At 34.6% G+C, this 25,850-nt stretch overlaps 1 protein-coding gene across 2 annotated transcripts in view; it reads right to left on the reverse strand.

Annotated features, from left to right (window-relative positions):
• The window catches only part of EML6 (EMAP like 6), a 147,566-nt gene that overhangs the window by 56,347 nt on the left and 65,369 nt on the right, over positions 1–25,850 (reverse strand). For both annotated transcript variants that reach the window (XM_062571667.1, XM_062571668.1), the window contains exons 7-14: positions 23,067–23,268; positions 17,152–17,289; positions 14,650–14,906; positions 12,122–12,334; positions 7,349–7,516; positions 6,350–6,456; positions 2,726–2,844; positions 1,882–2,068 (exon numbers count right to left, since the gene is read on the reverse strand). In XM_062571667.1, the coding sequence (XP_062427651.1) occupies positions 1,882–2,068; positions 2,726–2,844; positions 6,350–6,456; positions 7,349–7,516; positions 12,122–12,334; positions 14,650–14,906; positions 17,152–17,289; positions 23,067–23,268 (1,391 nt within the window). The remainder of the gene's footprint in view (positions 1–1,881; positions 2,069–2,725; positions 2,845–6,349; positions 6,457–7,348; positions 7,517–12,121; positions 12,335–14,649; positions 14,907–17,151; positions 17,290–23,066; positions 23,269–25,850) is intronic.

Below are 25,850 nucleotides of genomic sequence, written 5' to 3' on the forward strand. Positions count from 1 at the left end.
ACTTTCTCCCATTTTTCTCCAGTCATTGACACTGAAAGGTTTCGTTGTGCTTATAGTCATCATGTAAGTTCCTAATCTTCCTCTTATCCTGTTTTGTGAGGTTTCTTTATCTCTCTGACATCAAAAGAACCAACACAAACATTTGACCTCAGCTTTACCTCTGTCCAAGGGAAAGTCTTTCTCTTCCCAGGAATATTTCCATATTCCTATATTTGACATTCTTCAGATTTCTGAAAGACTCTCACACTTATATTCTCTCCAAACTGATTTCTACCTTCCCACAAAAAGTGGAAGTATCTTGCTCACAGGGCTATATTCTTATCCTTGTTGACCTACCGGCTTCCTTCAAAGCTACAAAAGAACAGCCATATTCTCTCATCCCAAAGGCCACCTAGCCTACCAACCTTGAAATGTCATCCTCCTCCAGTTTTTTTCAAAACATTGTCACACACATCTAGGATAATTTCAGTTACCATATCCTGCTCATTTTCCTCCTGACTAACCATGTGAAGGAGCTGTCCTTTTTACTCTGTTTTTCTCCATCTATACTCTGTCTTGGAATGATTATGTACATAAATGATTGAATTCCCTTTTATGTTGGTGTTTCAAGAGATCTCCCTATCAACTCCAGACTCGTCTTCTTCTGAACAAAAATAACTTCTTTTCATCTGATATTTCTCAACAGAACTCCAGTCATCTGTTATTCAACATCCCTATTCAACATCCCTAAACTGAACTCTTTTAGCTTCTCTGTTCTTCCATCTCTAATTTTCATCAGTGTGGGCAATTTTAGCCTCTTAGTCATTCAGATTGTGAGCATCACCTTTTATTCAGCTGTCTACCATTCACTTCCACACAGCTATGCTGAGTTTAAATCTAAATCTCACCACTTCTTTGTAAAGGAAATGTGCAGCATCTGCTTATTCTCTGCAGTGACATCACCAGCTAGGCCATTAGCTTGACTAATGTACTGATACTTTTCCATTCAAACTGCCACTTCACAATTCTGACCAAATAAGTATTCTTTTTAGGTCTCTCTAGCAGCTTCTTTTGAATTTCACTTTTTATTTTTAAGGACCTTCATGATTTAGTCCTGCTTTGTTGACATGCTAATTCATGTTGAAGACCATCAGTATTTGTTCCTCCACTGTTCTCAATCTTAAACGCTACTGGCCTCCTCTGCTTAAATACTTTTAAGTACTTTCCCTTGTCACTCCTCATTATGTAGAAAACTTGCCTTTATAATTTCCAAGAGCTCATTTTCAAAATCTCTCCTTAAAATCCACTTGTGTTCTGATGCCTATAAACAGCCTTCTAGTATTGCTGTTACTAATACATTTGCTAATCTGACAAACTGCACTCCCTAACAATTTTTACTGTTTTCTTACTTCCCTCATTCTTGCTTGACTAATTTGTCATCCCTGTGTCTTACAGGTTCTTTACATCAGGAAAGTCTACTGGATATCAGTACAGTACCCAACATAAAGAAGCCTTTATCTCTCTGAATGCTGCTACAGTACCAAAATATTGAGCCTGCATAATGAAACCTGAAAAAATCATAAGATACAGATATAATACATAACTCCTGCATTTTACAGTTCAAAGCAGTGATTCAAAACGAATAAAAGACTTTTGCAAGGCCACAGCCTTAGACTGCCAGTGTTTCTGTTACACAGGAATAATTCAATAGTGATAGCAAATGGCTTCCAGTCCTGGATTACCAAATAGTTTGTCAGGGACATAGGAAACAATACGTAGTTTACCCATATTTAGTAGGAAATATTCCACTAAAGGTCAAAGAGAACCACATTTTTCTTAATTACAAATTGTAGAGGAAATTTATTTCTGTGTATTGCCAAGATCATCACTTCTAATACCCACCTGACCAGTAGCAACATAGTCTTTCACTGGGTGAATGGTTAGACTGAGAATGTCATCGTCGTGACCAAGATAAAGTCTTTGGGTGTGTTGCTGCCTATTATATACAACAGCTACAGCAGCAATATGATAAACTACTTCGCCAGTTTGTGTGTAGAACAAGTTATTTCGACAGTCATAGCCTCTATAACTGAAGTAAATACAAAACAGGTTAAGTATGTTTCAAAAATATTCTGGTACTTTGTGTAGCAAGTTGTGCAAGTAATTCGGGCATTGATTCGAAAAGAGTAGAGCTGGGGCGCTAGCCTCCCTGGCTCAAAAACATCATAGCACATATGCAGAGGGATTACTTTCACTAAGATTAGGCATTCATGAATCTTCATCGCTTCCTTTGCAACAAACTCCTAAATTAGAACAGATTTCACTGAAAGCACATGAAATTCATGTAGGCTTACATCCAGAGAAGCTTTACAGTGACTTGGGTTCCAGTACAAATCTATCGAGCATTCTTACAAATTATAGCATTCATGATCAACCTAACAGAAAATCTCTGCTCCAGAGAAGATAAGTTGTAGTCAGCCATTAGTTTAAAAGGTAATTTTACAAAATGCAATACTGTGGTATTATTAATTACATTGCTACACTATTACAACTTTCTCTTTTCCTTCAAAAACAACAACTGAAAGAAAAGGTTGATATTCGAAAAATTACAAATACAAACTAAATTAATTTGTGAGTAAACAGTGAAAAATGCTCTGCTGAACACTCTAAAATGAATGGATTTAAACTACTAGGATGCTTTACTAATGACAAAAAAGCAAAAAAATATTATCTAATATTACTATACCCGTGTATAAACTGCAATTTTAAACTGTCCTCAGGTGCTCGCTCTCTTTTAAGGAAAGGTACAGAATGATTTTTCTCTTTACTTTGCTGTTTCAGCTGAGGTAGGTCTTCTTTGTAAACCTACAGAATAATTGTTAAAGTTAATTACATATCTCAAGTTTTCTACATGTTTGTATATGCACACAAAACAGTGACTTTCAGTATTAGAATTTAATATATGTTAATGTGATGTTCAGTAGATAAAATGCAGCATAAGCCACTATCCCCCGCCTACAGAACTTAATTATAAATCTTTTCCAGACAGTGAAGTCCCTTCACATTTGAGGGGCCCAGAACGGTCTGGAGCATCAGTCGAAGAACGTACTTATTCTAGAGGATTCCAGGGTCACCTAATAAAAAGGATTTTAAGTATTGGTTGGATCTTTAAGTATCTTTTTTAGCTTCATATGGTGCTTCAGTATAGGTACTCAAAGCTGAACGTAATGAGTTAATTATATTTAGGGTTTATGGTGAAATATACAGTAACCAACAGCACGTAAGTGATTTGTAAATGTCGGCAGAATCCTAAAGTAGAATCATGGCTTTATAAAAATACTAAAGATACAAAATATTATACATTTCAATCTTTTAATAATGCTGAAACTCTGTGTTGATGCTAAAGATATTTCAGTTGGCTGTGGCACCAAACAAAATCCACTGTAACACTGACATACAGCTTTAAATTATTTGCTTTTTGTATCCACAGTTCTTTGTTTTTTCAAAAGGACAATGAAATCGCTATTCCTACAGGATTCCATGTAAATCTATCTAACTGCAGAGATGGCGTACCAGATTTTCACTAGCCAGATGTTCATATAATTAGAGAAAAGCTTTTGAAATGGTAGGTCAGTAGAGCCTTGACATATTTTATCTATCACTCATATGTATTATACTCTGTCCTGAATATTTTTATCCATTTACCCTTGCTCCTTAGTGGATGCTACTCATGAAACACAGTATTAGGATTAACATTTTCTAATATATCCAAATGACTAGAAACCTTTGTACTGCTTCAGCTATTAAAATTAAAAAAAAAAAAAAAAACTCATTTTTCAAAATAGAATTCATGTTTTTAAATCTCTATATACATTTGTAAATGATTTCCTCTAATAAAATACTAAATACAATCTATGATTAAGGTTGTCTCACACTTCTTATAAAAATTCCTATTTTAAGTTGCTTTTTTTTTCATGCATTAACCTGTCTGAAATATTGTGGTGTTACTTCCTATAGTTGCTTTTTCATTTTAGTTTTTAATTCCAGATACCCTTTTTGGCACGTAGATGATGTGGAGGAGAATGCTGATCTGAAGCCAGAAGAAAATTCAGGAGAAAGAGAAGAAAAGTAGTAGGCTACAATAAGCATTACAGTGAGACTTGAGAAGAAAAAGGCTAGTACTTGGTAAAGCATGAAACACTAGATATGTTCCTTCAGTATTCTAGAAAGCTGCTCTATGCTGACCATTAAGCCACTCAAATCAACTTGATCCAAGCTTACTGTGTATTTTTCATGCTCTGAGTGCTTAGTACAGGATCCCAGTTCTGGTCCGCAGAAGAACCTTTCACCATTGCAACAGATAAAGTAATGGCTCAAGCTGACAAGTCACCTTCACTTATAATAACAGTGGCTCCTGAAAAGCAGGTCCCAGCTATTTCAAAATCAAAATAAGAAGAGAGATTGCAAAATAAATACCAATGTTTCCTTGCCTTCAAATATGGATAATACCATCTTTCTGTGCCATAGACTGTTATAAAGATCAACGTTTGCAAAGCACTCAGTGTAATGAATAGAATGGTAAGACCCATGACGAAGGTAATAATTTTGTCTTCAGAGACATATTTGATTAGTGCACAGTAAAGAAGGCCACAAAACTAATTGATGAATAAAAAAGGATTGAATATCTTCTTGTTAGGTAAGAACTAAAGATCCTGTATACCAAATGAGGTAGAAGTCCTTCAGAAAAGAAGTACGTAATGATAATCCATGCACCTAAAAAGAGCTAAGCTATGATTTATTATGGCATTTTCTAAACCTTATGTAACTTTGTGACTTGAATAATGTTTTTTTAATATAGTAGTGTGAGTGTAATCTTATGATGCAGGTTGAAACCTGCATGTCAACGAGCAGCAAGGCAAACCTGTTTCATGAAAGAAAGGGAACCCAGAGCAGAGCATGATGACAAGCCCAGCTGAAGGAGTAGCCTCACTGACAACTTTGCAGTCCCACAGCACAGCAGTCCTGGTGACAGTAACCATGTTCAGCCAAGAGTCTAAGTCACCAGACAAGCCTATAGTGCTTAAGCAGGTTCAACCTGAAGTTGGGAAGTCAAATTAGCAATTCAGGATCTGGTCCAGAGACAGTAACCAGGGACAGTTACTGGCCCCTAGTTACTGTCTCTGGACTATGGCCAGTGATTGATGGACAATCCACAGGCCAGTGATTGCCAGGCACTGGCCATCATGACAAGGCAGGTCTGAGGTCAAGCCAGAAGGTCAGGCTGTGGGTTCAAATCAATGGGGCACATGGTTAGGCAGAAGCATAGCTGCAATGAAACTGCAGAGCAGCTCTGGGGAGGCCAAGGGTGACAGCTTTAGTTTAAAAGCAGCTGTGAAGCGAACTAAGGGAAGCCTCCACCGTGACATCTTTCCAGCTCTTTCTTCAAGACAGCTCGTACCAGGGAGTTGGCCTTGGGCAACCAGCTGAGCATGCTGCTCAGGCCCTGACACTTCAGCAAAGCTGAAGGCTATGAGATGTCATTTAGTTAAGATGAATATAAGTTGTTAAGATATTTTGAAGAAATAAAACTACTATTCAAAACACGGAGCTCTTACAAAACCAGACAGAAACTAAGCTATGTAATGGAAGGGTTTTCAGAAAAGATAAAGAGTCCAAGTGGAAAAAGGCACAGGTAGAAGTACAGAAGGTGCTGGGAGAGAAACCACCAGAAATTCAAAGAGAAGGTAAGAGAAGCATTTGCAGTATGATCATGAGAAAAAGATAATAGCGAGTTTTTCCTTTGAGTGAGGGGTGGGGAGGGGCTAAGAACTCACTGAGTAGGACTTGAAAGTTGCAGTAAAGACGTTATACAAAGATGTTATATATCTGTTGTCCTTGGGAATTAAAAAGAATCTGTCATCAAACAATATATTGCACTGGTTTCATACTCATTAAGAGGATTGAATACTTCAAATGTGCTTAAGTTTTCATAAAAAACTCCGTGCAAAATAGGTTTCTGAATTTCATGGGACTGAAGAGTCTTCTGTAACACCTCTCATGGAAACAGGAATAGCAATGAACTCTCAAGAAACTGTTTAGAAGTTGTGCTCTTTAAGATACATTCTGTATTCTTATATATCGTTGTATATACACCAATAATTTTTCTTCAAATCCTTCCAAATTCTCATCTACAGCTAAAGTAAACTCTGCTTTTATGTATATTGTTGCATCACCTGTTAATACCGTCATCATATCATCTTAAAGTAGGCTGATGAACTAGCTGCAGACCCCTTTTACTATCTTTTCTGAACAGTCATGATAAAACATTTGACAATTGGATTTACATAACTGTACATTAATTTGCACTCACCTGACGATCATAATTGATTTGAGCTTCCTGCTCTATGTCAGAATCTAGTTCTGGCACATCAGATAAATCAGAATCTGATTCTTCACTGTAGGAATCAATAATACCCTCTGCATAAAATAAAATCCAAATATAAGATATCTGTTCACAAGAAAATAGTATGCAATGTTTTCATTTAATACAGACTATATGCAAAACAGTATGCAACAACTTTGGAAGCTTAAGTAGCTTGTAAAATTCTCATGGGCTGACTGAATGTGTCAGCTTTCATTTCTGTTTCTCCTGATTCAATTCCTGGGGCAAGAGAGGGGCAGGGGAAAGGAGAAGAACTGAGTAGTTACTAGTACATTTCCATTATTTGAGAGGATACAGTTTTCTGTATGTAGGCTCTGAAGTGAAAACATAAAGAAATATTAAATAAAAATCTGTAGTGTGATCACAGTCTTTTTTACAAAATTCTGCAGATTTGAGTGAATTTTTGCCCTTTGGTTAAGGGATTCCAATTTTCAGCAAATGACATTATGTAGTTTGCATTGTTTTTGTAAAATGTTCTAAATATCATGAATATTATAAAAATATCTAAAGTACAGCTATCATATACGTATGAATTTGCAATTAAAATGCAATTAAACAACATGTGCAGTCAGACTTCTGAAGACAGGTTAGATGGCTACTTTTGAAAACTGACTTTGATCTAGTAATCTCCCCTCAATGTCTTTTTCTGACATGCTTTGACAAACATTGCCAGAATATTCCTAAACATACAATAGTGCAGCCCACAAAAGAGTTTTTAATGAACTCTGCCTGCAGCAACTGATAGTCTATGAAAGGTAAAGGGTCTCAAACACTGTAAGTATATGTCATTTCAGAAACATGGTAAGTATGTGTCATTTCAGGGGTTTATTTTAAAAGCATTTTCCATTCATTCGCTAAACATCAGTGCTGCATTCTTTCTTTTTTAATAAATACGATAAATAAATATTCAGAAGAGATCATTTTTACCTTGTGGAGCAGTTTCAACAATGCCATTTGTTATACCTTCTGGAATAAATCTCCATTGAAAAACAGAGTGATCAGCACCTCCTGTACTTAAAACCCACTGAAAATCATGGGACCAACGGACATTGGTTACATGTGCTGAATGGCCAACATACTTTCTAAATTTAGCTCCTAGAGTACAGAAAAAGAACTGTTAGTATGCAGGAAATAAAAAATTACCAGTGTAGCTAACAATGTTAGGCTTTTAATGGAAATAATCTATATATTCTTTAAAAAAAATGAAAACAAAGTTATAAAAATATTCAAATGTCTGAAAAATTTGTTTTGATATTCTAGTATTACTAGATTATACTAGTAATTATTAGATTATAATATACTAGTGTTAATACATTATAATTTAATATACTAGTATTAATAACTAGTATTATTAGATTATAATATAAAAAAATGCCATGAAATAATATGAACTATACGTTCCCTTCAGTTTTCAGAAAATTACTTAAACATTGGCAGGAAGGACTATACACATATAGAGTGAAATTCTTCTCTTTATGTCTATTAATGCTAATGTGAATTATGCACATGCAAGTATGTATTTACACATAAATTCAAACTCACCATCAGAAAATACACTTATATGAACCTAAACACTGAAGATGATGGTATGCCAAAAGGCTGTTTTACTTCGTTTTGTTGGCTTTATGCATACAGTGCAAATACTGAGGAAAAAATCTATGCTAAAAGAGATGAACAGCCTTGTACACTTACGAACTGAATAGTTCACACAAAGCTACTTTCGTACACACCAACAAATACTCAAACTCCACTGAAGTTTCTGAGATTGTTACTAGCAAAACTTTTGCTGATTTACAGTAGTGCTTCTGGTGTTGATGCTATTTTGATATGATGTAAAGTTTTATTGAGGTCATTTCTGAAAATGTAATATCTAAATAGCACGTTAAACTACACATTCGCAACAGCTTTTGTACAAGTACACATATGTGGGCAGGAAGACTAGATACATATGGGTTAACTTCTCATCTTTATGTCCACTAATACTAATGTGAAATGTGCACATACTAACTTGACTTATACACTTAAATTGAAACTCACTATTTGAAAATACACTGATAGACACCAAGATAATCACTGAAAACTATGGTAAGCCTAATTGTTTATTTAGCTTTACTTATTCAATAAAGGAATGTTGCAAGCTACAAGTGAAGCCTGAAGTACAATACAGAAAGCAAGTCTGAGGAATGTTCATACTGTGTGTCTTACACAAGCTCCACAAGACTTCCCAACAACACAGGACTCCAGCCTGCTGGCAGCTGCTACACATCACTGTGCGGGCTCACAGGAAATGCCTATAGCCCATAGCATGTTTCCAGAATTTGCATAAACACACAATAACACTCCAGTTACTTAGCCTTCCTGACACACAGAATTAGCACTTTAAATAAGGAGACAGGGCAGAATAACAGTAGCTTCCCCTTTTCTTTAGGGCAATGGTGCATATTCTACTGTTGGCTTATGGAGAACTTCCAAGTGGTGCTGGGCAGCAGATACACTATTCTAAGGAAGAAATTACCTCTATCCAGTCAAGACAATCCCATGTTTGCTCTGTGCAAAGCGCTGGATTTGCACTTCTGGCTTAGGGTCTGGGCACAGACTCAAGGAAAGTCGAAATATGGAACTCAAGGTAGTGAGTCACAGTATGCATGTCTGGCACAGGGAACTATCACTAAGCAATGAGTGTTTCTGGGAAAAGGTGAACAGCAGTTTGGCCAACAATTACCAGAAGATACAATACGAATAGCTCTAAAACATTGCTAAAACACTGTCAAATGCAGAAGAGCCAGATGGTACCATGATGGATACAAATAGAAAGTTTTAAGTATATTAGGAAAGTTTAATGACGGGTACGTCAAGAAGTGATGAATATCCAGGTCATTAAACAAAGCTTGATTCAGGAATGAAGAATGAAAAGGGATGGTCTTTCAGGAATGAAGGGATGGTCATTCCAGCTCTATAACTTGCTTTCTCTCTCACTGAATTGGAAAATAAAAGACCTGTGCCTATTCCACAACCTTTGCCAGAGAAAGTTCAACATAAACCTTTCAGACATCACAGGTTACCACATAGATAGGATGCATCAAGGAATTTGAGCAGACTATGATTTAGAATACTTCTTTCAGATTCAAGTATTTGATAGTATTTCTCTATCCAAAAGAATGTATTAGAATAGTATTCAACTGAGGGTCATCAAAGTCACTCTTAGTTAAAATAGGTAATAATGTTGTAAAATTCCATTCAGAACACGAGTAGCACAGGTTACATACCACTCTGTTTTCTCCAGGTTTTTCCACTTTTTTTATAACATTCAGGTTACTGTGCTTAAGCTCTGACCAACTGCTTTTCATTGTATGTTCTATGAAGGCCGTATGAGCTATGTGTTTTCTCTGAAAATATAAAACCTTGCTCCTAAAAAATGTTTAGAATTTTTCTATCCTTGTCAGACATCCTCTCTAGATTTTATGAAATTAATTCATTTTACAACAGGGCCATTTCTTCAGTTCTCCAAGTAGAGTGGAAGAACTAACTAATAACCAAAATGTTTGTGGTGTACTGATGTATCTGGGTAGCATTTTGTGATTAGAGCTGCCTAATGATCTGACATTGCACCAGACCACCTTACACATAATGTATCATCTTGCTGCCATACTATAACTGACTGTTCTAATTGTTTACTTGCATGTTTTTTTTTTAATTAGGTCAATTGGCTAAGCTTTTTGCAGCTCTTTTCCTCATCTGCAAGACTCCTGAAAGTTTTAAACATTATCCCTTACTGTTTGACTACTGCCTTGCTGCACCTGCTGTCAGTCACATTAACTGCTCCTACCTAGAGTTTCTGTCAGTGTGAAACAGCATCCTGTTGAATAACGTTACTCATTCTTCCCTTCTAAATATAGGGTAAGTTTTCTGAAATATCTGCTTATCTTGAGTATTTTTCAATATGACTGTACATCATCATAATTTTGCTTTAAGTCTCCATACTAACATTTCATCTCCTGCTGCTGACATGCTACAGGCCTAGGAAGGATCCGGTAGTGATGCCTTTGTATGAAGTGTGCTGCCCCATCCTGCCCACTACTTGCAACTGCTCCGCAGGCAGTGGTTACTAAAAAAGTCCATTATAATGAGCGTAGTCAAGTAGCATTGGAAATACCCTCTGCCTTCAGTTTGAGAATAATGAAGAGGAGTCAGTCTTCCTGCACAGATGAAAGTCTTAAGAAAAAATGACATGCTTTATGCTCAGCTTTCTTATGGCTTATCAAGTATGTTATTCAACAAGAATACAGATTCAGAAACTGACTGTAAACGTCATTCTATCTGCATTAATGTAAATACCATTAGGCCACATAACTACTGCCTATATAATGTGCTCTCCACTGACTAGGAGGACTCACTGCTCCTATTGAGTGATTCTTGTAAAGAAAGAAAAGCAAAATTTCTATTCAGTTTACAGTTACAATAGAATCTCTGATTCTCTTCTAATACATACTTTGCATATTTTGTAAAAGAGGAAAATAGATGGTTGCATATCAGTGATCTCTGCTAGAAATATTTCAACAGAAATTCAACATTACCTGACCCAATTATTTGCTGCAGTGAATGGTACCAATGAAAATGGCAATTTATATGCAGACAAAATATGCTTGAAAGGACAGGCTTTCTAATTTGGGGAAACACATGTAGAACATTTTTACATGGTCTGTATCATTTTGTTATAGTAACACATAAAGTAAAGCAGAATATAAATTTGAAAAATTAAAAGATACTCATATTTTACACATATAATTTATGCACGTGCACATACCTATGTTTGCAATTTTTAAACGCTTAGATTCCATAAGATTTTTTCAACTCTATAGATATGAGCCAACATAAGCTTTTTTGTGTATTTCTTTAACATTAAAAAGTGCTACCAAGCTTTACAGAATAAATCATATAGTAAGGAAATAAAAGAATATAAAAAGTATAGGCAAGAGTCAAGAGTCATTTTTCAGTGACACTGTCTTGAAATTAAAGCATTATATACAAACAATGATTGCATATTACTGATTTAATAAAACTACAGGTGTTCAGATAAATGAAGAAGGCATATACTCTATTTTTAAAGGTAAAAACATATTAACATACAAAATAATTAAGAACTGAATTCCTGTGTGTTAATACAACACAAAGAAAAATTTTAATACCAAAGGACAGAATGCAACTTCTCTTATTCAAAAAAGATATACATATTAACCTTGCTCTGGGATTATTTTTGATAGGACGTTTTTAGAAAGATATTATACAAGAGTAATAGCCCATTTATGTTAGCAGGCATTTTCCAGATGGTAAAACATGAAAATTCCACTAAATGTCAAAGGTCTAAAAATAAATAAAGAAAAGCAAGCAAACTGTGTTGCAAAGTGGCAAGTATTATCTCATTAAAAAATGGTCTGTAACAAGTGTTATAAAAATGTAAAACAACAGCCACTCCACAGAAACATCACACACATGAAATAATCATTTTAGAATCAGCAAAACATAGTCTCATAGTTGTGTAACTTTAACTTTCATTAGCTTTCATCAAAACTATGAACAGGTATCTTGAGGAAATTAAATAAGAGTATTCATTATTATATTAGCATAACATTAGTGTAATATATACACATATAACAGGAGGCTTACCATTGTAGTCTTCAGAAACACAAAGCACAGTCTTACCTTTCTTTAGGCATGGAAATCTGAATAATTTAACCAGTCCAAAATCATCTCCAGTCACTAGCACTGAGCTGTTATAATTTCCATCCACAGAGTTGACATCTGTAATATTTGTATATTTTGGCCAAATTCCATTCACTTCGGATCCTATCACACAGGTCCATGAGGTCCAATGAACTCCTTTGATCTCATCTTTGCTAGTTACATGCTTCCCAGCTGAAAATATGCAAGTAAATACGCTGTTTCATCATCTGTTTTTCAGTAAACCTCCTTTTCTTTCTTCACAGTTATTCGTATATTTTTCTAGGCATTAAGTTTGTTTAGTTTCAATACATAAAAGAAATAATTCGAAATTTTATGAATATAATCTCATATTTGTGATTTTTGTGCAGATCACTAACATTAACAATTATAACACTGCTGTGAGTAAAAATGCTAAGGTGAGAAAACACACTTCCCCATCACTTCTACTAAAGAAGCATTTTCAAGAAAAAGTACACTTATGTACTACGAATTCCTAGAACACCTTTAAGTGTTCCTTAACCTGAATATAAGTGCTATATGATTAACAATACTAACGTAAATTATGAAATAACGAATTTTGAAATGTGTTAGTAGCAATTGTTAGTCCTGTTTATTCAATGTCGTTGAAATTTGAATATTCAGTGAATCAATGAGTCTGTGGTACTTCTTTAATAATGGAGAAAATTTTATAGCTAACTGGATATATTATGACTTTGTGATAAATCTAGATGGAATTTACAGGTACTATTTGAAATTAACTCACAGTAATACTTTTGCTTTTGAAACTGCTAAAAACAGACAGAATCTTTCTAAGTTTCATTCCAGAATGATATAAAGTGATGTGCAGTCCAATGGATTTCTTGTTGATAGATTATTCCAGGCTTTTAATATAAATGTTAATCAAACACGACTAAAACTTCTCACTCTAAATATGTGATGGATTTGCTTAATTTAATGTGCCTTGGATTTTATCTATGCACGACTCATTAATAGTTATCTAAACAACCATCATTTCTTAAAAACAATGTATTCTCCAACTATTCTTGTTTCTTATAGAGAAAAAGGAATAGAGAAGATAAGACTTTAGAAACCTTAAGTGAATCCAGTTGAACTGTTCACATTTAAATTAACACTGTAATGACAGTGAAGAAAGGTTTAAATCACTTGTACTTTACTTCTGATGAAATCTTATTTCAGTATAGGGCCAGTAGAAATTCAGATTTTGAATTAAGCCGAGTATGTGCTAGAAGCCAGAAGTAGCTGCCTTTCAAAGAGACAATATGCAGCCAGTCAGTCAATTTCGTAATTAACCTCTAATTTGGTAAGAAAGATACAGACCTGATTCCCCACACTAAGAATGTTGCTGAAATAGCTTAGATGAAAACAAAATCTTACTCCTAAAATTCTCTTCCTTTCTCTGGCAGATTCTTCTAAATACTAAAAAATATTCTCAATTAAGGATAAGAATAAATCAAGTATTTATCATTCTGTTACAGATCAATTAAAAACGTTTTTACAGGATTGTATTCCTCAGAGGTGTCAAGCACGATTGCAAGCACATTGTGCTAAGTATAGGGCATACATATATATATATATATATATATGTGTGTGTGTGTGTGTGTGTGTATATATGTATATATAACTGCAGTTGAAGGCCATAGCAGCATATGAAAAATGTAACCTTTCAAATATATATGGAAAAATATTCAACATAATACAATCGGTATAGATTAACTTATTGGGGTGAAAATAAATCTTGCTGCAGATCACAAATGAATATGCATTTTATACTTTCATTCTAATCCCATTCTACACTGCCATTACAAACTGTTAGAGCTTCTTATAGTCATGAGACTTGTCCCAATAATGAAAAAAAGGTATTGGGATAACATGGGTGACACCACACTGTGGCATCTCTAAATCATTTAAATTCTTTAAAACTCTTTACTGTAGTTTTGGCTGTGCTAGTCCAGGCACTGCTGTTGCTGATACAGTTCTGGACTTCTCTTGTGTGCTCACCAGTTTGATCTGTATAATGGTAAGACCTCTGACTGACATTGAAAACATCATCATTTTATCAGCACTTTAAGTTAACCCAAACCATTCTCCCATTTCCAGTTATTAAATTTTCAGAAATGTTTTAATGATTAACTCTGGAATTATTCATCATTTGAAGGAAATGCACTGGGACAGACATGCTTTGGTAGTTATTTATGAACCAAAATTTAGTTCTGAAGTGAGTCAATCTGTAAAATAGTTAATTGGTATATAAAAACATACAATTTTACATGAATACAAATGCAAAAGGAGCTCTTACTTAACCAGAGCCGAAGGTGGGTATATACTGTGAATACACATTTTAAAAACAAACAACAGGTATTTATGTAAGGTACAGTCAAGAAACTCTGCTTTTAGATTTACTATTTATATCACACTTGTTCTCTTCACAACAACACGAAAGTTTACTTGTTCATAACATGTAAACTGTTGAGCTTTTGTAAACTTACAAGGCATCTTGTAGAACAGTCTTTCTCCTGCACCATCATTGGTTTGCAAGAATTTACTATCCATAGACCAGTCAATATGAGTAATAAAACTAGAGGATTTGTTGCACTCTCCGATTTTTTTGTACCGCTGAGCAACCGCATAGATATCCACTGGGCCATCATTAGAACCCACAGCAAGGTAAGACCCATCTGGTGAAAATTTCATTTCATGGATTACTTCTTTTCGGTCTTTAATATGAACTACCTCTGTCATGTCTCTGCAAGAATCAATAGTGAAAATGTAAACTGTAGACTTGAGAACATACAATCCACAAATATTTAAGACAAATATGAAGACAGGTACTCTGAATACTTTGTAGAGAGAAAACAGATTTCAGAAAAAAATTTTTTTTGAAATGCTCCTTCTGTTTTCATTGGTTATAAGCATATGCTTAAAACAAAAGGTAGAAAAAATTGTACCTGTCAATGACTTAGTTCACTCTATTCACCAAATTTTAGCTGTAAAATTCTTAGTTGTTTACTATAAACTAGACTAGACTTCAATTCTTTTAGATGGGCAATGGAAAGAGTTCCATCTAAAGAGCAGTTACCCTGTCTTTCACAATACCCCATTGAAATGGCCTTTTAGAGACCTATTTCTCAACATTGACTCTTTTGGGAACACAGAAAAACAGTTTAATTTGGAAGCTAACAATTAGACAGATAAAATTAGGTAAGGTTAATCACACATGCCATGAACAATGTGTTATATTTTTCTTGTTCTTTTTATTTCTAGTGGAAAAACAGAGGAGTGACAACACTTGTACTGTCACCTTGTTTCAAAAAAAAGCTATACAGTCTAGCTTTATGAAAAATATCCAATTCTTCCCTACCCAAATTATGGTTGATATAAACCCCTACTCTATCAAGGAATAAACCCCCCCAATTCTAGTGAATGCAGAGAGAATTCTGGCAGAAGACTTACCCAAATTCTTTGGCTTTGAGATAATAATTAAAATTTAAAAAAATATCTTCCATGTGAACTGACTGAATGATGAGCCAATTCCCAATGGCATTGATTTTGGATTTATAAGGACAATTCACACCAGATTATATGTTTGGGATGTAAGGAAATGACTCCCACAGGTGTCATGCTTTTGTTAATGCTCCATTTTAATCTTTTTAAATGTTTTTCTTGGCTTCTACTTTAATTAATTACTGCTATTGGCATCGAATTTATGAAAATACTTGAATTCATAAAAATAATATCTTTATAACTTATAATAATAAAAGATATTTTGTTAAGATTTCTTTAAAATGCTGATACATAGAACTGTAAAAACAGTCCAGAAAGGAGAATCCTCAACAACTAAAGAAAGAAAGAGATTTCTGGGATGTGGTGGTATGAATGCAAAGGTTAATAAAACAGGTGCTCAGGTCAGGAAAAAATTGTTAGAAATTAAAGTTTTGGACATTAGTTACAAATTAAAAAGCCTAGTCATATTTGTTTACAAAGGAACTCCAAAATGTCAGTGACAACAGAAATTTTGTTGGGAAAACTATTTATTCATAGCCATTTTTTCTTTAAAAAGCATGTTGGCAATAATAAGTTCTCTTAGTTCTCTGTTATTATTAAACACTGATAATAGAACCAGTCTCTGGACTCTTCCTTAGATTCAGATCCTTCACAGTCAAGAATTCAAAAGCATCAGATCAGAAAGATTCATGTCAATACATTACAGCAGTTTTCACAGATCTTCCATTGTTTACAGGCTTTTCCTTCCTATTAGCGATTAGTTTAAAGTATTTCAGGTATACGTTTACCAAAGATATGAATTAAAGTTAAAAGAAGCAGTAATCTCTTCTAGGTATCAACGAAAATTGGTTATGTGCTTTGAAATTATGCAATTTGGTTGGCTCTTTCACCTCCAGCCCCACTCCACCTCCCATCCAGTTTTATGTTCCACCTGCCTTTGTAGGTTTTCCAAAATGGTACTGCAGTCAGAAAATGCGCACCATATAAGATTTAGTCAAGAAAAAAAGGTTTGTCATTTAAAATGGAAGCAAAATCTGCAAATATCTTGCGAATACTTTAAAAATGTCTTTCGGTCCCTGAAGGGACTATTTTGCCTAGGAGTCATGGAGGGAAATGAGCTATAGGATCAAGGAGATGCGTCTCAAAACTGTGTTGTGTCTATTATGTGTTTCTTTTCACAGAGTATTTGTATAATTTCAGAATAAACAGAAGAAAAAAGTCAAACTTGAAAATTTTAAGCTTATCAACATCATTACTAAAAGCTAATATTCTGAATCTAAATAAAACATAGGTTTGCTACTCACTGCCAGACTACCGCCTCTTAAAATACCAAGTGCTATTTTTGAAGCATATGTTCAATTTTTGCTCAATATTTTTTCTGACAAAATACCTAATAGTTTTTATAGGAATAGAAGACTTTATAATGTAGTCTTGAGCTACTTGGAAAAACAAACTGCTTGCATGAGGTTCAAGTTCTCTCATCTTACCTTACTCTAAGAACAATGAAGGAGCCATCTTTCATTCCAAGTGCTAACTGCGACCCATCAGGACTGAAAGACACACTGCGCACGGCTTCTTCCATATTGCAACGCGCTATCAAGGCATGGTCAGCAAGACTCCATAATCTGCATCAAAGGATATTGAGAGCAAGAGCAGATTTTTCCTGACTTCATAATATTTCAATATCATTGAGAGTAAAAATGAAATGTCCAACTCTATTGAAAAATCCATGAGCCAATGGACATACAGAAACACACTTTCAAAAACTGAAATCTGCTTATTAATCTAGGAAAGAAAGCGGGTGTTTAATGCCTGCCTAAATCAATACATAGAGACAGAATTTTCTGACAGCGGTGCTGAACTTCCCGGCATATAACATGAATGAAGCTTTCAGACACCTTCAGGTGGAGTTCTAGATTCAAATTTCTTTCAGAATAGAGGAGTATTTACTGCCCCCAGTTCTAGCAGGGATGGGATCTAAGACCTGAACACAGATCTGTGATAGCAGAAGAGAAGGAAGAGACTCAAGCTAAATGACACAATGATTTTGAATTATCTCTAGACTCTATTTACTTGATATAATACAATTCTCCTAGATGCAAAATTAAAAAATGCAGTTTTCTATAGACAGAGAGCACCAAGACAGATTGGTCTGAAATTTTCATTGCAAGTGAAAGCAATACTCAAGGAGCATAAATATTTAAATCATGGGGAAAAAATTTCTTGTCATAACCATGAATGAACTAGTAGACAATATTGCATGCTCATTTGCAACATTTTAAATTAAAAAAAAAATCAATTAAAAACATGCCAAAAATGAGGAAAAGCAAACATTTTATCTATATTTTAAGAGCAAGTAGAAAGAGTTTCCCAGATCACTACAAGCCAGTTATTCACATCTCAGCAGTACGTTAAGACTTAGAAGAAATTTTAAAGAATAGTTGAAAGTATGGAAGACATGCTACTTGGGATGGAAACGTTAAGTCAGCAATAGCCAGCAATGAGGTAAATCTAATGTATTTCTAAAAGATTAATAGAACAATGTAAACTATTTGAATAGTAGCATATGTGATTATTAGTTAAATTCAAGAAAATGATGATTAGTACAAAACCTGTAAGATAGTGCTGGAAAAAGTTTTACAGTAAGCTTTACAAAAAGGAACTATTAGGCCACATGGAAGATACTACTGGGATTTCTACATACAAGGTTTGGAATAACATTTAATAGTTTCACTGTCACTAAAGACTCTGGCATAAAAGATGAGAATGTTCATGAAATTTGCTATGGACAGCAAGTTGGGAGACATTGTGAACCCAGATGTTGATTATCATGTTGGAAGATACAGGTATTTCCTGAGGATGAAACAAATAGACATTGAAGGAAATTTAACCAGTTCAAAGTACATTCTTTCAGATCCTTATATCTAGAACTGTCCTGTAGGTTTAAGGTACCACAAGAGAAACCAGCAAAAAGGAACAAGAGCTCACACTACCTTTCCATCACAGAATCACTATGCTCTATGAATGAGTTGCAGACAGGAAAAAGGAAATTTGATTCTAAAATATATCCTGGGTGCTATGTCAGCAGATACATAAAAACAAAAATACACAACACAAAGTGAGAACTCATCTGGCATATTCTTTACAAATTATCTCAGGAAAATGGAATAAAAATAGGAACAGATACAAGGAAAGTTTACTATGATGATCAAGAGAATGATGATTGTATCACATTAAAGACCAGAACAGTTTAACTTTTATACCTTAGTGAGATAAAAGCTGGGAAGGGGTAATATTGCATTGAAAAATACAGTACATAATCATCAAAGTTATCTGCAGGATAACATCAGTATTATTATCAGTAGGATAATAATCAAAGAATGAGAACAAGTTATACAGAAGGAACAACCATGCTAACACTAGAACAAATAGCATAAACAGAACATGAATATAGCCCGAAAAGGAGGAGGAGGTTTCTAACGCAGCAGGAGTAACATTTTGATACAGTTTTCAAGTAAGAAAAGATAGAGTTCGATAAATTTGGAAAAAGGTTATGTTATTTGATTGCCCATATTGAGAAAGGATGGTATTCCATGACCTGGGAATTTCTTTTCAAGCAGAATCCCTTTGGGACTTGGCAGGATCATATGATTAGGGTCAATCTAGAATCAACATCCCTGTAAGATGCTGGCTTCCTCTTCGGCTGAGAGGGCTCAAAGATCAGAAACAACTCGGAAAAGGCATCTCTGTGAAAAACGGTTGAAATGAAAAAAACAGAAATGGGATGCTAGAACTATTTTCAAAGAAAAAACATAAGGAGGGCTCAGATTCAAGATTCTTAGCAGCTTTGCAACAGAGAGGCTAGGAGTGCCCACTACAACAGGGAATGAACCAGGAAGGATTTGGAAATATTTCAAAAAAAATGTCAGGCTAAAGTTTGCCTCCAAAACAGTTGCTTTCACCTGAATCACATTGTCCAATATCTCAAAGAGCAACTTTTATACATGGAAGTGTGAGCTGAATACATCTGTTTTCTAAAATAAACAGTTTTGAATTAATGGAAGGATAATTCCAAACAACAGCTTTATATTTTGCACCAAAAAAAAAAATGCATTTGCACATGTGCAGGCATTTTTGCCCAAAACTGACACACAACCATAAGTTTGCTTATGCATGTTGTTTTTGAAAAATCTAGATTAATAAGCTCTTATTGTATAAAAAGTGTGTGTATTTTCTAATAAGGCAAAGACTTTTTGCCAGTCTTCAGCAATTTTCTTATGCACTTGTTTAAATGATTCAGTTTTTTTAAAAAAACAACAGGCTCATGAAACATCATTTTCTTAGTAAATATTCCAGTTTTTTCTGTCATACACCTGGCACATGATTTTATTTATTGGAGCACATACTGATTACAGCCTCCCAGAACACTTATTTAGCAACCACTTGATAAGCAGAAAAAGCCAGAGCTGAAAACAGAAACTTTACTGCTGGCTTATTTCACTCACTTGCACAACAGTGCTGCACAAAAACTCAGAGCTATAAATACTCAAAATGGTTCATATAAAAATAGGATTCTGTATCAATCTTATGAATGCAGGGATACAGAAACACAGATTATTCCAGAAAGACAGACAAGTACAGCAGAGATGTTCTGCCAGAACAGTACCTACTCAGTGGTCCTGCAGCTAAACAATATATCACTGCATTACAAAGAGGTATGTATGATGTCCACAGAGCAAAAGTAATGTATTAGGCTAGAGTCTTCCCTCAGCTACACTGAGGCGAATAGAGAGTAAATCCCCTTAAATCTATAGAAGTATTTTGCATTTACACACTCAGAAATAAAAACATGATATGACCCACTAAATAAATTTATTTATAAAATAATTTATATGTATATTCTAGTTATTCTTTGAAAAGAATGTGATAACCAAAAACTAAAACCTCCCACACAATAAAGAAAACAGACAATGTAGAAACATTCCTGTCAATTCAATTTTATGATAAAAGCTTATAATATTAGGGATGCACGGAGTTGTAAACAAACTCAAGACACGTCGTTTCCCTGATACTTGTGATAACATATATCAACATTCTACAAATTTGGCAAATGCATATTTACATTCTACAAATTTGGAACAGCTGGAGTTTCCCCTTCTATTATGGAAAATCCTTTTTATTAATAAAATTAACTTTCAGTTCCAAAATTATTAATCTAACTCCTTGTATATGTGGCTAAGACTGCTTAATTGACCTAAACCTGTAGTCTTGAACTCCTTAAAATAAATGAATAATAAAAAAACAACTAGGAAAATTCTTTTGTATATTTTTTATCTTACTTAAAATATCCCAATTTTTATATTTTCCATTGGAATTCCTCACATGAAGTATTAGCATATGAAAAGATAGTATGGTCTGAATTAGAATTCAAAGCCCACATTCTCAAATGCTTAAACATCTAAATGGGTAAGTGTTGACATGCAGCACAATACCTGTAATATTAATAAATGAACATTTTATTGATTCACAATATTAAAGGATCTAGCAATACCAACAACAATAAAAATGAAAAAGATTGTTACTAATTAATGGTTTATGTGCACAAACAGCATGTCTTTTTTAGATGAGCACAAGTTTGTTCCAAGCATTCTTTGTTGCGCAGGACATTATCCAGCTCCAAACCAGAGTTGTATTACCATGCTAGCCAAGAGATGAGTCCATGATAGTATGTCCGGGCCCTTAGAATGGCTTATTACCTTGAAAGCACTAGCAAATTAACGGCAGCTTTGTAGCCTTTGGTTCAGAACTGGCTCACCTCCTATTAGAACGCAGGCAGCATGAACTTGTGTCTGCCTGCAAGACTGTGCAGATAAACCCAAAGAGAAGAGACCATCCCTGCCTTTAAGGGTTAACAAACTGAAATAAAAATTAGTAATGTGTAGGAAATGGGAGGAAGATAACATTACCATTGTGAACAACTGGCACAGTTTTACTAGTTTCATATGTTGGATTTTAATTATGGTTAGAAAGAGATGAGAAATGGCAGGAATAGGAAACTAGTACAAATGAAAAGGTAGAAAGGAAATGGAAAGAGAGAAATTCCAGTTGACCAGCAGACTTCAAGGCAGGTGTGAATTATAATATGGAATTTGAAGGAGGATAAATTAGAAGCTGCATGTGTGCTAGGAGACTGGTTTCCCCATTGCAATATGGCCAAATGGTAGAAACCATAGGTATGTTTCTGGGATAAGCTGACCAGTAATCAGTAAAAACTGAAAAATTGCCTGCTAGCTGCCTGGGGTAGATGTAAAAAAATATGTTATCAAATCATCTACGTAAGATGAAGAGAAAAGCAGTCATCATCTATCTGGTGCAGGATGGAAGAAAAAGCTGATGAAGAGGTTAGAGAACATGATAACACTGTCAGAAGAAACCCTTAAGGAGCACATTAGGGGAAACTGCTTGAGAAACCAAGCTATCATGAACCCCATTGTATGCATGTGCTACAAACAGCAGCATGCAATCACAAAAATGTGGTTTGTTTCAAGGGCAGAATGACAATTCTGAGGAAAGACTGAGGAGACTGCCACAAAAGAGCCAGGTCTCCCAAAAGACTCTCCATGCCCTACAGGCATCTTCGGCAGGAAAAGAACACTAAGAAAGGTTTTGCTCAATCTCTTTAACCTCAGGTAAATAAGTAGGGCAGTGACTATGCCCAGCTGAGATGATTTACAACAACTATGTGGGTATGGAGTATGTTCAGTACAGGTGAATCTTAGAAGAATGCAACCTTCAAATTTTACCAAGTATTACTAAGCATATAGAAATACTTAGTTTTTTCAGAGGTTTATCAATTGGTCAGATTTTAACAGGGATAGGAAAAGAAACATCCTTGACACTGTGACAACCTCTTCAAATACATATACAAAATTCAAATCTCTGCTGCAACAGCTGGAGGTGCAAGCCCTACAACTAAACGTCTGGAAGACCTTCTTTCATACTGACAAAACAGTATATTTTTATTAATCTAATTTTATAGCACTTCAATTGAATTGGGTTTTGATCAAAATTTCTAAACACTCTGACTGAGTCAGATATCTGCTGCGTAAAACTGGCCAAAGGTGTTTTTAAACCTAAGATTTTGAACACAAATTCTGATTAATTTTATATGATATGTGCAGCACAGATCTGAGGACTGATGATGCTAAGGAATATACAGAAAAAAGCACTGTCTTAATGGAGTCTAAATAGAAGATGAGAAAATCTGTTATGAATTTCTGAAAATTCTAATTCACTATGACACCTGACAACTGTTTTTAAATAAATTACAAATATGTCAAATTGGTATTGGTTAAAACATTGTGTACATGAACATAAGAAAACAAACAAGTTCTAGCCTTACCGTACAGATCGATCATCACTGCCTGTGACAGCTAAAGGCTTCTTTGGATGAACTGCAAGGGCCCAGAGTTCCCCTTCACAGTGACCCTGCATAATCAGCATGGGTTTATCTCTCTCTCTTACTAACACCTCAAATATTTCACTGTCCTGCGTCCCTGCTAAAAGTCTGTCTGCTTTCCAACAGACACTTCGGATGGACAAACCTGACGGGACAAAATAATCTTGGATTAATGGCAATGATGAGACAAAGTGATACTCAATACAGTGAAGGTCATAATGACTTTAAGAGTTAATTTGTAACAACTATTACATTTTGAATTTAAAGTTCTAGAATACATTACAGCTAATTTAATTTCAAAACTGTTCTGTTGAACCATCTTGATGCTACACAAAAAGAGATGCCAAGAGACACAAGGCTCGATCCTGAGAAAATGCTGAGTGCCCACCATTCTTGTTGCCTGGCATACAAGCTACAGTGTTCAATTTCTCAAGGGATCAAGTTCTTGTGCTTAGCTTAGAACTTGGGAATTACTTTAAAAAACAATTTAATTTTACATGACTTAAAGATAGTCTAAATTTTAGATTGCACAAGGTTTCTGTGACTGAAGTCTTGTGACTTTACTTTTTTAGCATATTTAAATAAAATAGCTCTTGCAATCTCAAATGTAATTCAAATTTCAGTGGTTCTATCACTAGAAATAGCTTAGGCAAGAAAAAAAATTACTAAGGAGTTATTAGAATGCACAGGACAATTTATGACAGAAGCTGACTCAAATGCAGTTTTCTGTTTACCATCCTTAAGTTCTGCCATGTATTTCTACGTATCATTCTCAGAGTTTTAACACAAGCTAACAGTAACAAAAAAACTAACTCATCACTCCTATGACTGCTGAGATTTTAGTTTTATTGCAAATTATTTAATCATAGATATTCAACAACAAATAAAGGAATAGAAAATATTGTCAAAATTAAATCAATTCCATAGAAATCTGGTATTTCAATAGAACTGATCCTGAAGCCTTATCAACACCAATATAGAGACAGCTGCCCTGAACTCAGAGGTATTATAATGCTATAAAACTTGTATGAGGAAAGAGATGATAGGGTGATGTTTGCATTTCGTAAGTCTGAGATGTATATTTACATTATATTTATAGATTTCTGTAATTCATTCATATAGTTCTATAGAACTAATTTAATAAATATGCATTAATAAAACGCATAGAAAAGAAAGCTAGACATTAATTATTGCAGGCCAGGTTTGCATTTGTTTCAATAACAGATCAAAATGTAATTAGTCTCTAATTTGTTTATTCTACCTTTGTTTGTTCTGCAAGTTCCTGTATCTCTTTAAGCATATATACGGCTTTCTGAATCTCCATTTTAAGTAAAACTAAATGATTTTCAGTTGTTTATGCTAATCATCTGTAGAGTTAAAATGTTAAATAGTGTCTAGATAACTCAAGCACCTGTCTTCCTTTAAAACCCAGGCACTTCAGTGTCAATACAATTCTGAAAATGTCACTTTGATTCTGTGATTATTCAGAGGCACATCTAAACCTCTTGCTCAGTTAGCCTAAATTCTTAAATTTAGGCTAAAGTATTAATAACTGCTAAGTTTTGGTCCATGTTATCATCACTGATAACACTTTTCTGCTGTTGTCCAAACTGATTATTATTAAAAAAATCAAAATCAGGGTTATGTTTCATATAGCTTTTAGAGAGCTTGATCTTATTCCACAAATATGATCATTATTTTGCAGCTGGAATTTTACTAACATAAGTACAAAGTGTCCTCTTAAGAGGCCAAGCGATGACATACGAAAATGAGTATCTCAACATGGATGTCTACATTTGAAAACTAGTGTTTATTCCAAAATTTCTTTCAAAGGAGAGAAGCCTATCAGCAGATATGCACGGAGGAACTCTCAAGCGGAAACGTACTTTACTTGCTCTAAGACTGAATACAGTTAAGTCATTCTACACAACAAAGAACACTTAAGTAAAGCAGTAATGATTTGATAGCATTCGCTGCTTGACTGCCTGCAGTGCTTATATTTTCTGTTTCAGTATATCAACATTTCTAACTTTGGGTAGTGGGTCTAGATGCTGTGAAAAATGAATGAATAAAAAATCCATTTGTCGTGTAGTCAAGGCTGACTGTATCCGGCTTTTAACATCTTTTGGAACAGAAGACACTATGCAATTAACTCTTGGTCACATAAATAAAATATATTGTAAGCATTGCCTCTTGAGAAGGATAAATTAATCTGCATTTACTATCTTGTTGATTTCCAGTACCATTTAATTTTGATAATGTCATTTTGTGACTTATCTAAATCTCTACTGAAGTTTTGACTTAAGTCTTCTTTTGAAAAACACCAAAAGTCACACAAGGAATGAAGTTTTTATTGTAAGTAGCAGACTGGTATTGATAAGTCTGAGCATACAAAATACACCTTTTCATGCCTTCTATGAAGCGCTAAAACACATGGGAAGATATCCTATTATCAGATTTTTGCTAATATGCATGTATACTTAACTCTAAATGCCATGTCTATGATCTGATTGTTCCTGGTGATAGATCTATTTTTCAAAGTGTTTTTGTATTCCTCAGTAAAGATGACCAATGAATTAGTATTTACAGAAAAGAACCCTTCATGGCACCCTAGAAAGGAGTTACAAGTTTGAAAGCTGCTGCCCGTGCCAACTGCTTTGGAAATAAGTAATTAGAATGGAGGGACAGAAAGCCATAGGGAAGCAATTACGGCTACCCCCATTGCTT

This window comes from Rhea pennata, chromosome 3, assembly GCF_028389875.1.
Source record: "Rhea pennata isolate bPtePen1 chromosome 3, bPtePen1.pri, whole genome shotgun sequence".
In the NCBI taxonomy this organism is placed as follows: Eukaryota; Metazoa; Chordata; class Aves; order Rheiformes; family Rheidae; genus Rhea; species Rhea pennata.